General features: G+C 50.5%; 1 protein-coding gene across 6 annotated transcripts in view; it reads right to left on the bottom strand.

Annotated features, from left to right (window-relative positions):
• TNIK (TRAF2 and NCK interacting kinase) overlaps window positions 1–10,354 on the bottom strand; it is a 163,865-nt gene extending 153,511 nt beyond the window's left edge. For all 6 annotated transcript variants that reach the window (XM_074834267.1, XM_074834272.1, XM_074834268.1 and 3 more), the window contains exon 1: window positions 10,044–10,354. In XM_074834267.1, the coding sequence (XP_074690368.1) occupies window positions 10,044–10,100 (57 nt within the window). In that variant the 5' untranslated portion in view covers window positions 10,101–10,354. The remainder of the gene's footprint in view (window positions 1–10,043) is intronic.
• Window positions 10,355–13,200: the final 2,846 nt, after the last annotated feature.

Genomic DNA, 13,200 nt, shown 5'->3' with positions numbered 1-13,200 from the left:
GGTGAGGAGTTCATGGAGAGATTGTGCCTGGCAAAGCCCTCGCTGCAGGAGACAAGGCAGCCACAGATCGTTAGCTCTTCTCCTCCCTGTCCCCCAGTCCCCAGGCTCCTAACTGCAGGTCTCCAGCCCAGGGCTCCACCAGTGGCACCCCAAGGACCTTCCCATGGAGGATCTTCTTCCTGCCTTCCTGCTCTCCCATCAGCCAGGCTGCCCCCAAGACCTCCCTCCCCACGCTAAGCCCTTGATGGACAGCCTTTGCAAAGGTGGCCATGGCTTCCCATGCTCACAGCACGGAACTTAGCACCTCCCTCCCTCCCTCCCTCCCTCCTACCAGCAGGCACTTGCCCTTGGGCCGCTGAGCAGGAAGGAGAGCTATCAGGGTCCCCACCCCCAGGCAACACCACGTCAATGCAGGAGGCTGGGGAGGAGAGGTACAAAGTGTGTCATGTGGCTGTTTTAAACGGAGGCCAAAGAAGAAGTAGAATTTCTGCTCTGGGCCTTTGCCTTTTCACGCTGGAGTCCCTCAGAGCCAAGTAAAGGTGCTTCAGTGCTCTTAAGTATCAGCTATTTTTAGGCAATAATATCCTGAACACCCTTCTTCATCCTGGCTGTTATATCACACAATGAAGAAGTTACTGGGATTTGGCACTTTCTCCTTAACAGGCCATCATTAACAAGTGACTCATATTATATTGCAGCATGAGTCATCTTGGCAGAGGTCACCATCATAAGCGACAACTAGTCTTCAATTATTTCCTTCAAGTTGAATTAAAGGTATATTGTTATGTTAATTTTACATCTGCTCCATCCTATCTTTCCATCCGCTGTCTCCAGAGCAACCTGGGATTTCACCTCATGCCCCAAACTGCCTCTGGAAGAGCTTTTCAACCACAGTGTAGTTACAGGTTGTCACAAAACATGGGCATGCCAATGGGAAATCTTTTGGATGGGTTTTCAGCTACAGCATCTAATATCTAAAGCAGCTCTCCTCCCACTGCTGCTCCACAGGAACAACAAGCTGCTGTCCCTGCCACCTTCCTGCTCTGTTCACACTTTATTACATGATGATTTTGTAAGGATCTGGGCCTTGCCCAGTGCTCAAACACAACCACCTGCAGCCTGCCATGCCACATCATTGCCTCTAAGACCAAGGGCCTAACAAACAAAATCACTTCAAACTACGCCCAGCAACACAAGAATATTGAAGAAACTATTACAAGCCATGAGCAAGGCAGGTAGAAAAGGAAGCATTTTCAGCCATTTTCCATTTTCTAGCCAAGCAGCCCCACATTTCAACAGGACTCTGGCCTCTCCCCTCCATTCCTGCTGCCTTCACTCACCCCCCACACAACGTACCCATCACAGCTCCCCAGCCAGTGAACCAGAAGATGACAGCATCCCTGCACTTGGCTCAGGGAACACAGTTTTACCCATTAGAAAACAGGGCCATTACCAGCCCGGTCACCAGTGGAGCACTCTGTGTTTATATTTATAGCAGTCAAACACAGTCACACCGGCTGCGAGGTTCACTTTGGAGAGCATTTGTAAACTGCTCTCACTACTGGAATCCCATTTAGCTATCACAGTCTCCTCAGCCACACTAACACACCAATCCCCACAGAATAGTAATAGGAAGAGCAGAGTCATCACACTATTTACCGAAGCTAATCAATACGTAAAGGCTGAAGATTTATTGCAGCGAAGACAGCCTGTCTGCATAGCCAGAAAATGCATTTAAAGCCCTTTTAATTTTGTTGCCTTGGCCCCTAGTTTTGCTTCAAGAAGACAGTTTCCTTGCACACTCATCTTTCTTTCCTCCCAAAATGATGGCATCTGAAGACACACAAGATAAGCCCACCCCCCCAACACCTACCGTAAATACTCAGTGGGAGACCATAACACGAAAACCACAAGTTTAAGGGCAGTGCCCCTTCCCTTTCTGCCAAGTTTCATGTGTGATAACAGGTCTATGGCTAATTCAACATCTCCCATATAAACAAGTAGCTTGGAAAATTTTGGCCTGTGTTTTGAAGGAGGTCTATGTGCCAGGCACAGGGACACAGGCTGTGCCATTCCTCAGCACACTAGCCCACTATGCTGTCCTACTCCACTCAAGAGGAAACAGTTAGATCCACACTCGTTTTTAAATATATGTTGTGTATAAATATTATTTTTATATAAGAACTTTATAAGTGCCCCCACAAAGCACACAGCATATCTGACTTGGTGTGTTTTGGGGGTCCCCACCTGCAAAGCTGAGATACCACCTGGGTATCACGACTAGTGAGATCCTACCAACTGCACCATCAAAGCTTATTCTCTGGTTTCATCTCAGTTCACGCTTTGGGGAGCAGAAGCGTGGGAGGCAATAACCAGCAGGCTTAGTGCTCCTGGAGCACCAACATCAGAACCATCAGCTACCAGGTGAATGCAGTTGTTTTGGTCACTGTATCAGTATGGCCCACAGTGTAATACATCTAAGAAAGATGGCAGTGAGGTGGGGAGGAGATCTGTACCTTTGCTTTTGTCAGTTTATCTCAAAATCATACTAAGCTTTTATGCTTGTGTACAAAAGAGAAAGGAAGAGGCAAATATATTCTGATTTACAGGGAAATTTCTATTGTTGCCTGGACATCAAACAGCAGCCAATTAGTCCTGCAAGGATCTGACCCACAAATTATGAAAATAAATGCCTCCAAAGCTTTGATCTCTTGTATTTCTGTAGCATGCTACAGCGGTTATTAGACACATTTTATTAGATTCAAGCTGTGCGATCTCTTCTCGGCAAAGGCTCTATTGCCTCCAATGCATCCTAAAGTCTCCATCCAGCAGATTAAGGGCATGGTCCCAAACAGTCACTTCTGTCATGCACTAAACACATGACTCAGCTGGCAGTAGGCTTTTTCCTGCTGAGTTTCAAAATTAAGAGCGAAGAGAATTTTTAAAAGGAAGGTGGGGGAAGTGTCAGCCACCTAAATTAAATTTTTGATTCTCTGTTAGTTTATAAAGGAATATACATCCTAGGCAATATCCCTGGCTTCTAAAGAGTGTTGCTCTCAGAACAATGCATTTCGTTTTGCACTCTGAAATGCCATTGCTGCTGGAGGAAGCAAACAAAAACTGTAACAAAAGGTTTCATGCACTCTGAAGCTGAAAACCACACGTGTGCTCACGTGAACAGAAACACATCCACCCACCCTTGCTGCAGCAACAGCGCTTAAAACCAAGAGGATGTTAAACTCACATTGCTAAGGCTTTACTCAGAAGAGCAACTCACTGCTCACAGCCTGCTGCACAAACCAAGCGGCCACTGCGCTTGCCAGAGGCCACGGTTGTTCGCAGCATGAGCGTGTATGTAGGAAGGATGGGACCATGTCAACCGCTCCAGTTTCAGAGGCAAGAGGGTGCTGTTTGCACAAAGCCGTTAGTATCGAAGAGGTTTTCTGTAGCAGGGGAGAGAGTTGGTCCTCTGCAGCAGAGCAGTGCGTGCCTTCTGCTGCGCTCAGGGCAGCTGAGCACAGGGCAGTACACACTGTTTGCTCACCTAGTATGGAAGGAGGAAATGTTGATTTTCAGCTACGCAAGATGCATCTGGATACTCCAGTGCTGCCTGAGTACAGTCATCCACCATTTACTACCAACACACAACCTTGAACTTTTGGCAAGCACTGCAGAAGATTAACGTGGAAAAAAGCAACATTCTTGATCAAAGGGGAGGAAGGTTTTCTGATTTGCCATTACAAAATAAAATCAGGTGTGCAGAACGATGTAACTGAGTTCTGACTAAACTTCTTATCAGTGTTTTACAACCTTGGTGGCTTCTCCTCTCCTTTCACTAAGCCACTGCTGGAGCACCCCAGGGCTGGGGCCCTACGTGCTGAGCACCCTCGTCCCTCTGTGGGAAGGGGATGCTCAGCCCCTCTCAGGGCTCATTTTGAAACCACCGCAGAGGGGGAATGCAGAGAGGGGAAGTCTCTGCTTCCCAAGGACCATGTTAGACAATCCTCCTTTAGAAATCATAAGCGATTTACATGGAGAACATCAAATCTTGCTTACATAAATTGTCTTCCTGAGCCCAGAGCAGACAGCCCGTCAGTTTCAATGTGCAGCCACAGTTCCAAACGACAAAAGGGGACAGGAGGGGAAGGAAATCAAAGCTACTGGCTTTATGAGTGGGAAATACAACCCCTCATTTAATGACTTAAGCTAGTGGTTTTCAACCCGCAGCCTGGCTGCGTGAAAGGTAACAAAGAAGGTGCCTGAGCATCAGCAAACAAACCTCATATGATGGAGGCTCCTCGCTTCCTGGGGCAACCAGGGCACCTGCAGAGCACCTGGAACCAAAACTGCTGCTGGTGGGGAGGAAGAGTCAGCCAAAACCCCAGGAGAGGGAACGATGCTGACTCCATCACAGCTCTGCTGTGGGTCTGCGCTTCACCCCGCAACACTTCTGGTCTCTTCTGCAGCTGGCAGCAAGGGGAAAGCAGCATGTATGGTTCCCAGGTATCCCTAGGTGAGCAGCTGCCTTAAGGAGGTAGGTCCTTGAACCCTCAACAGCATTCTCCCCACCCCAAGACACTTCCTCCATGCCATGCACCGTTTTGCCTCTTGGTAGCTTTTTACCAGGGGAAGCATGGGAAATCTAACATGATTCTCCCCATTTATATTTGAAGCATGAAGAAATGAGACAGGGATCAATACTCCGTCCTTGGTCTGCAGGTCGGAGGCAGAGAACTCCTGCTGATGTCTATAATTACCCTTGCAAAGAGACTGGGGGTGCATTAGAAGGAGTCAGACAAGGGTTTGCAGAGAGCAGCTCAGAGCCTGAGCCCAGGAGGTGATAGCAGCTTTCATGTGACCTGGCCCCATGTGAATGATGACTTCCAAGGACACCTCTTCCTTAGCTGGGTGATTCATTTGTGGAGATTTACATACAGATCTAATGGAAACCGTTTCCCCCTGCACCCCATACAAACGGTACCACTCCATCTACTAGAGCCTGACAGATAAAAACTACCTTCATGTAGCAAGGATAAAAGACTCCTCTAGCTACTCCTTCTTGCATGGACTAAAAATCAGACACTTTATTTTAAATATGCACACCAATCAAATCCTCTTTGTTGCTTCAAACCTTGATTCAACAAAATGCTTATGCTCAAACTTCAACCTGCTCAAGCACGTTTTGCTATAAATTCACTCCAGATTATTAATTTTCATGACTGACCAGCAGAGAAACACTAGTGAGAACAGAGAGACTTGATGCCTTTAAAAAACACCATATACTTTCATGTTGTGGAAGATCTCCAAAGATGAGGAAGAACAACCAGAGCACCAGTGCTGAAGGACACATGGAGAACTGCAAAGGTGCAGCATCCGGGCTGCACAACTCCAAGAGGCAAAAAACCAAAAATCAACCATGAAGAAGGATTAGACAGAAGACAGCTTGGTTTCTGTTGTAACTTTTCATGACCACACACAAGAGACAAGAATATGAATGCATGTGTAGAAGATAAATGTTTGCACCACTATCAGCTCTTCTGGCTCAAGGAATGGAAGCGAGATGCAGAAAAAAGGTTGAGCGCTGGACACTGTCATCCCTTTGGGATGATTCAGAGACCAGTATTGTGCTGCCAAGGTTTTATGGTTTAAAAAAAGGCTCAAAAATATATAAAGGACATGGACACAGTCACGGCCCATAACTTACACACATGCTGAATCACACTGGAAGAGGGCAGATGAAATCCCTGATGAAGACTCCTGAGAGGGCCTATATGTATTTATTTGTCCCAAATTTTGCATGGTAGCATATCATGTGAAACAGCACAAATAAATAAGCTTTTCGTGTCTTTTTTTAATCTCCAGAAGTCATCTCTACTCAAATTTGTTCCTCTTCCTATTTAAGAAGAAGGTGACCTTTGCAAAAGCTGCCCAAATTCTGTTGAGCTAGAGTTTTTTAAAAGGTGCTGGAAGAAGAAACCTAACATAATGCTATCGGGATAATGCTTCTGAGCAGTGGCTTGCAGTGCTTATCCCCCATTAGAACTTCTCCTAAATCTTTAATGATGCTGAAATATACCATAAATTGATGAAGTTCTGGAAACAGGACAATGGCAGCATGTTTGTTTGGGTTTTGTGTTTTTTTTAATATGAGAGCTTTTATCTTCATTGACAATGATCCTACTAATGCAAACAAATGGCCACTGAAACTTCACTTCTATACAAAGCAAAGCTAAAGGAAGAGTAGTGAAATTTTTGGGTTTCATCCAACTCTTCCCAGCAACAGCTAATACCCACCGGCTCCTTAATTCTGTGCTGTCTCCTCTCCAAGCCCTAGCATTAAAGGCCAGGCGTTTCCAAAACAACTAACGATTTTAGGATCCAGTTTCCAGAGAGCGCACAGTCAGCACTTTGCTAAAGTAAGTAACAAAAGCTTGGGGTTTGTTAATGAGTTCAAAACAAAAGCAACATCCAGGTACATGGAGAAAACAATTACTCCTTCCCCAAGAAGGCTCTTTTTAAAGAGGCTTGCAGGAAGCCCTCAGCCAAGCCGTACTAGCCAGGTGAGCCTTGCAAGCCCCCAGCCTTCAGGTGGGACCCCAGCCTGGGGCAAGCCCCTCGCCAAGCAGACAAGGAGCAGCTGTGAGCAGGGAGATTTGATCGCCCCAAGCTGGTCCTACCCCAGGGGTTATCAGCTTCCTGAGAAAGGTTTTCCTCCCAGAGAGATGTTATCACCTCCCACACACCTCGCAAAGCACCCCAAATGCATCCAGCTCCTGCAGAAGAGCCCACTGCCACCGCTGGTATGTCAGCCAGGCCTGTCCCTGCAGACGGATGCAGCGGAGGAAAAGCTATTGACCTGAATATTTTAGAAGGATCAAGGCCACTGCCTTCAGCAAAAGATGACAGGCTCTTGCATTCACCGAGACAGAAAAAAGGGTGGAAAAAAACCCCAAACCCAGCCCCATCTTTCTTGCTTGCTCTCCTACTGGGATCAGCTGTGCATTTACCACCAGAGAGCATGGCCCACTGCATCCCTCCTCATGCTCGTTCTCCTTTTATTGCAAAAATCTGCTTCTCAAACATGCCTGTCAACAGCCTGTGCGAATCCCCGTGTTAATCATTATTCTGCTAATAGCACTGCCAGGTCATTCGGCTATTAAACATGCTGAGTGGACTAGCAAAAATATCTCCCAGCCTGTACAAAAGAACATTATAATGTAGTTTATCTTATCCCCTTGTCAGTATAATACGCAGCGCTACCTGTTCAATGGCCCCATCATTTTAAATTACAGTTTTCTACAACATTAACAATACTCATTACCAGCACCACCACCGGAAGATCTCTATTTTAAGAATCCTTCTGATGTGGAAGGCTTCACCCTGCCCTTCCTTACACGCTCAGCCCTCTGCACTGACACAGGGACACTTGGGTACCATGGCAATCAATGAGCATGGTGCACAATGATGGATAGAAACATGTCGCAAAGAAGGCAGGAGCGAGCCCGAAGTGTGCTTACTCAATGCACCAGGCCGTGCATTTTAATCAGAATTCAGTGCTTTGTTCCTGGCCCAGCCGCCAGCGCGTCAAGCAGATGCACTGCTGCGGTGGAGCTCGACTGCGTGGCCAAGATAAACTCTAGTGTGGCAAAAACAGAAGCGCCTGCTACCTCCTATGTTACCTTTCAGCCCAGCTCTACAAATCCGACCCCGTGAGCTAGCAGGCAGGGGCAAGCTGAAATGAATGTCGGCGTGCAGGATTCTGCTTGTGCCAAGCCACGCTCAGCCTTCAACAGCACCCTCTGGTCCTGCAAACCCACCTTCCGCCCTTGTGACACCAGTAGGGAAGCCAAAGCAAAGGACGGGGCGAACCACCAGTCAAAGGTCCACCTTTTTTATATGTATTTGCTTGTTGTTCACAAAACCCAGCCTCCTGGAACCTTTCAGTGACTCAAACTTGGAGATAAGCAGCCCGAGCGTTTCCTTTCCCCACTGCTGGGAACAAATCATCCCCTCCGCCAGATTTTGAGTCACTACCTGTTCCCAGTGTTTCACAGAGCCATCCCTCACCCCTTCAAACGTGTAGGCACAGGAGCAACGTCTCCTCCATCCAGACTCATCTCCAAACCCGCAGCAATGTGACACTTCTTTTCTAATAAATGAAATTCTGCAAGGCTTGGGGAATTACTCCTCCCTGCCATGTTTTGTGCTCAGGCAGCAAATTTACTATTGATTTCTGATTCGGCCCCCGTGGAATGATTCACACTTCTTGCCCTATCTGCTGAATTTATGACCTTTAACAATTATTCTAAGTGCTAAAAGAGCTTAGTTTAGAAGAAGATCTATTCCTTGGCAAATTAAGCTCCCATTCTTGTCTTGCTTACAGACCAACACATCTCTCATCATTTAAAGCAAAGCGCCATAGCAGGTCTCTCCCTTTGCAAGGGGGCAGAGGCCCAAGCACCGTGCTGCCCGCGGGCAGGCAACAAGCAGCGGGCAGCTCCGCTGCCGTCCCCGGGGTCCTGCCGGAGCAGCCACTCCTGGGAAGGGGGACATGGCTTTGCACTCCCACCCCACCGTCGGTCGGGGTTTCGGGTCCCCTTGTCTCTGGTTACCCCGAAACGCCAGCACTGCTCTGCTCACAGACCAGGCGCTGCCGGTGGGTCTCAGGGGGAGCGAGGGAATATACATTTCCTCCTAAAGCGAAAACAAAACCCTGACTGTATCTGGTGTACATTGCTATTAAAAAGCCACAAACACAGAAAAAAACCCCTAAGCATGTGCGGATACAGTTTTAAAAAGAAATGGTGCCTGAGTTCAAATAAACTTCCTAACGCAGATGTTAAAAAAAAAAATCTGGTTTTCAGGGGGTGGGGGAGGAGGAAAGGGCCCCCTTCCCCTCCCAAACCATACTGCTTTCCTGGATTAACTCCACCAGCCTCAGCAACCTCTCTCCCAAGGCACCTTCCACCCAAAAGGGGAAACAAGAGCTCCAGGTCTGTTTTTAAGCTGGGTGGTCCCCCCGCTCCAATCCCGTCTACACTGTGTATTGCTGAGCAATCATTTACACTATTAATCAACCAGAAACTCGCCAGGAAGAAAGTAGGGCAAGTGAATAAAGATAGTCTTTTTTTTTTTTTTTTGCACTGAAGGAAATAATATTTCTAAAAATACGCTTGTGCAAGTCTTCAGCGGATTCTGCTTAATTTTATTTATCTATGCCAGCAGGTTGAGAGAAGCAGCCTCGCTGTTGCCTCCCCAATAAACGCTGCTTCTCTAAATGACTCCCCATGCTCGTTACCAACCAGCTGTTCTTACGACCAGAAAAAAGGGCGAAAAGGAAGAAAGTTACAGAAAAAATAGACCCGGGGAGGGGGGGGGGGACACATCAGGCCACAGCCCCCGCAGAGGCTGACACGTTTGACGAGCCCGACATTTCAAGGGTAGATGACGAGCTTCATTTCCAAGGGGGGGTGAGGAGGAGGCAGCGCGCAGGGGCCCGGCGGGAGGCGGATGGCGAGGCCGGGGGGGTCGGTGCCGGCGGCTGGGGGTCGGTCCCGGTGGCTGGGGTGCAGCCCCCCGCTCCCGCACCCCGGCGCTGCCCGGCCCCGCCGCTCCTGCCCGTGTGTCCCCAGCGCTGGCACTGCCCAGCCCCGCCGACAAACGGGGGGCTCGGGGGGGGGGGATGGACCCCGCCGAGGGGACGGGCAGCCGCAGCCGCGCTACCGGCGGCCCTCCGCACACGCGTAGACACCGCGGCTGTGTGCGGGTGCGCACACATACACACACATACACACACACACCTGCCCGCCCGCGCCCAGGCACGCCTGTACATACATACACACACGCGCGCGCGCGTACACACGGCTATAGGCACGCACATGCACGCGCACACGTTTCTATACCGGTATTTCCATACGTGCCGGCGCACATACACATACATCCGCGCACACACGCAGACCCCGCGCACCCCCCGCCCCAGGATGGATGGATGGATGGGGGGGGTGGTGCTCCCGCATCTCCCCCGACCCGGCGACGCGCCTCACCCGCAGCGCCGAGAGGTCGATCTCGTCCAGGCTCCGCGCCGGCGAGTCGCTCGCCATGTTTCCGCCGCCACCGAGCGGGGCAGTGGCGGCGGCAGCCGCCGCGGCGCTGGCGCTATTTAACGCCTCTCCTCATGCGGGGCGCCGAGGAAGGAGAAACACCACCACACCGCCGCCACCGCCCCTGCCCTTCCGCCTGCAGCGCGGCTAGGGGCGGCCGCGGGCTGCGCCGGGATGGCGGCGGCGGCGCCGCATCGCATCGCCGCCTCCCCGGCCGAGCGCGGCGCCGGAGCTGTCTGTCAGGGCGCGGGGAGGGGGCGGCGGCGGCGGCGGCGGCGCGGGGCGGGGGCGGCGCCGGGCCCCGCCGCCAGGGGGCGGGGGCGGGCAGGGGGCGGGCAGAGCCGCGCGCGCAGCCACGCCCCCTCCCTCGCCACGCCCCCTATAGCCACGCCCCCGCCCCGCGGCCCCCCTAAGGCGGGGGGGGTATCCAGCAGCCCCGGGGTGGGCTCCGACAGCGGATGAGGGGGCTTGGGGCTGGGGAGGAGCCTCGGCGGGGTGTGAGGAGAGGGGAAGGCCTGCGAGAGCCCGTGCGCCCCATGGCAAAGCCCCGTGAAGGTGGGCACAGAGCGCCCAGACCCCATCATAAATATTGGGCAGAAAAATCCGGGATGCCCAGCCCTCCGCCAGCTGTGCCTGTCAGGGCTAGGGGGGGAAAAGTTGCCAAATTTCAGGTGCTGAACCCAAATCCTGTCAGGCTGGAGCGTCGGGGAGCGCTAGGGCCTGGTCTCGCTTGGTGCCAGAGGAGCAGCCGTCCGGTTCCTCCGTGCACCTCGGGCTGCTCGGGCTGAGAACCGGCCCTTCTCCAGCTGGATCCAGATGTTAGACCTGGGTCTGTGACCCGTTCCCTCTGTGCTCGGGAGCCATCCTAGCCCTGTCGGCTCCCATGCTGTTTCTGAGTAAGAAGAAGAGATTTATGCTGTCTTTGGAATTGGTCAAAACCCCTCCACAGCCATCAATAGCTAGGTAGATTCAACTTTTACTGTTTCCCTTATTTCCCTTTCTCGGATGTGGTTTCTGCCAAACCAGGTGCCATATATAAATATATATGTATAAAAAATCTGTTGCCTTTGAAAGAACCGTATGGAAGCTGTACTTACAACATCAACTTGTGTCAGGAGCTTACAATATGCAGATCTGGGAAGCGGAAACCCTACACACGAGTCAATTGGCAGGCGGACGGGATTTTCTTACACTTTCTGATCAGAGATGTGCTTCCAAAAAAAAAAGAAAATAATAAATTGTATTACAAACAATCGTGCAGTTGCAGGGAGGCTGCGTGCTGCGGCTGGTGCTGGAGGTGCAGCCTCGCTGGGCTGGGCTGGGAGGGACAGATGGACAAAAGGCCAGAAGGAGCTGCCAAACCTCCCCAGGAGCAAGAGGATCCACCGAGGCGGTTGCAGAAGTCGGTGCCGCCAGCCTCTGCCCTCAGCGGAGGGACTGCATCAGTGCCTTATTAGTGTTATTAGTCCTGATCGCAGCAGGGCTGCTAGGGGCTGGGGGTGGCAGCGGCAAGCGCCGGCGTTTCAGCTTGCAGGGCTGCGAGGGCGCAGCAGAATGTGATTTTTTTTTTTTTTTTTTTTATAATGAACTGCTGAAGTGGCAGGTAGCGGAAGTCGCCTGCCGTGGGTGAGGCGCACAGGGCTGCACAGCGCCCGCAGCGACAGCAGCCTGCCTGGATTTATCCCCTTTTTCCAAGCCACAAATCATCACTCCTCGATATCTTGCATAGTCATTAGCCCTCGCTCACATTTAAAGAGGCAAATCTGATCAAAATGCTAAACTCGATAAAATAAACACCAGGGACCATCTGAGCGCCCTCCTGAATCTTTTGTGGTGCTGGGGTGTTTTTTTAAACCAGATATTGTCTGTGTCTGTTCAAACCTAGGTATTGCAATGTTTTGCTCATAGTTGTGAAGCTGGAAGCAAAACTGCCTGGAAACTAGTAACAAACCAATGCGAGACTTCCTCCCGCTTTCATTGTTCTCAGGGAGAGAAGGGAAGAGCAAACAGGATGAGAGAGGACTCTGGCTTGCTCCAACATGCTTTTCGTCCAAGAATACATAAGATTATTAGTGAAACACATAAGGATTAAAAAATATATATATATGCCCAGTCCTGCAAATAGGCAGATTGCCCTGATCCTCAGCATGAATGCAAAGTCCCAAGCTAAACTGTGATTTAATTATGATGTATCCACTGTATATCAAGATGGTAAAAATGTGGAGGACCCTTCTGTTGTCACTAACATAAGAAATGTATAAAGTGTAGCGGGAGGTGAAATAAAAATGCTCTTTCCAGGCTGCTCGGGGGAAAGGAGGGGCCTCGGCGAGGAGGTGTGCTCCCGCTGACCTCCTGAGGTGCCAGGGCTGCGGCGTGGGCTGTACCAGTGCCTGGGCAGGCTGCAGGAGGAACTAGGTACAGCTGGGTGATCATTTTCTGCAGGAAGCTTTTTCCATAGCAAATGAAGTTTCTGAGATGTTACTTTTTTCTTTTTTTTTTTTTTTTTTACAAGGAGATGTATATCTCTGTCTCTCTGTATACCATTTTTCTGCCAGGAGCATCTAAACAAAATCTTGCAGTTGTAGTCACTGTGACTCAAAACAGAGCACTCGGATGAATTGGCCCTAAATATTTTGCTCTGAGTCAGTTCAGCATGAAATTGTGTTTCCACCTGGCAGGTCCCCCCTGGGAACAGCGGCTGGGCCCCGTTGTGTCTCACCTTGTATATAGCTATAGGAAAAATCCTGGCAGCCTCATGGTGCCCCGTGCTCCAGCCAGCCTGGCTGCATTGCCGTGCTGGCATGGCCACACGTGAGCCGCAGCGTGGGCAGGATGCTGTGCCGAGCCAAACGACAGCATTAAGCTGCCACATCCCATCCTTCATGAAGCAAGAGCCGTGGAAGAAGAGTGCAGCCCCTCCCAGCTCAGCTCCCCGCGTCTCTCGTCAGCTCCATACCTGGCATTTCTACTGCCGCAGAAGTTAGGAGTGTTTTGTGGCGAGTCGTTTTTTGCCATTTCAGCCTCATTTGGAAAGTGGAGAAATGTGAAAATGTCATTTTTTCCTACAGAGTGGCAGTCCCCAGCCTTGGTCAACCCCGGT

This window comes from Strix aluco, chromosome 9 (genome assembly GCF_031877795.1).
Source record: "Strix aluco isolate bStrAlu1 chromosome 9, bStrAlu1.hap1, whole genome shotgun sequence".
Lineage (NCBI taxonomy): Eukaryota > Metazoa > Chordata > Aves > Strigiformes > Strigidae > Strix > Strix aluco.
Note: the sequence above shows the minus strand (reverse complement) of the source record. Positions and strands in the feature narration are given on the sequence as shown.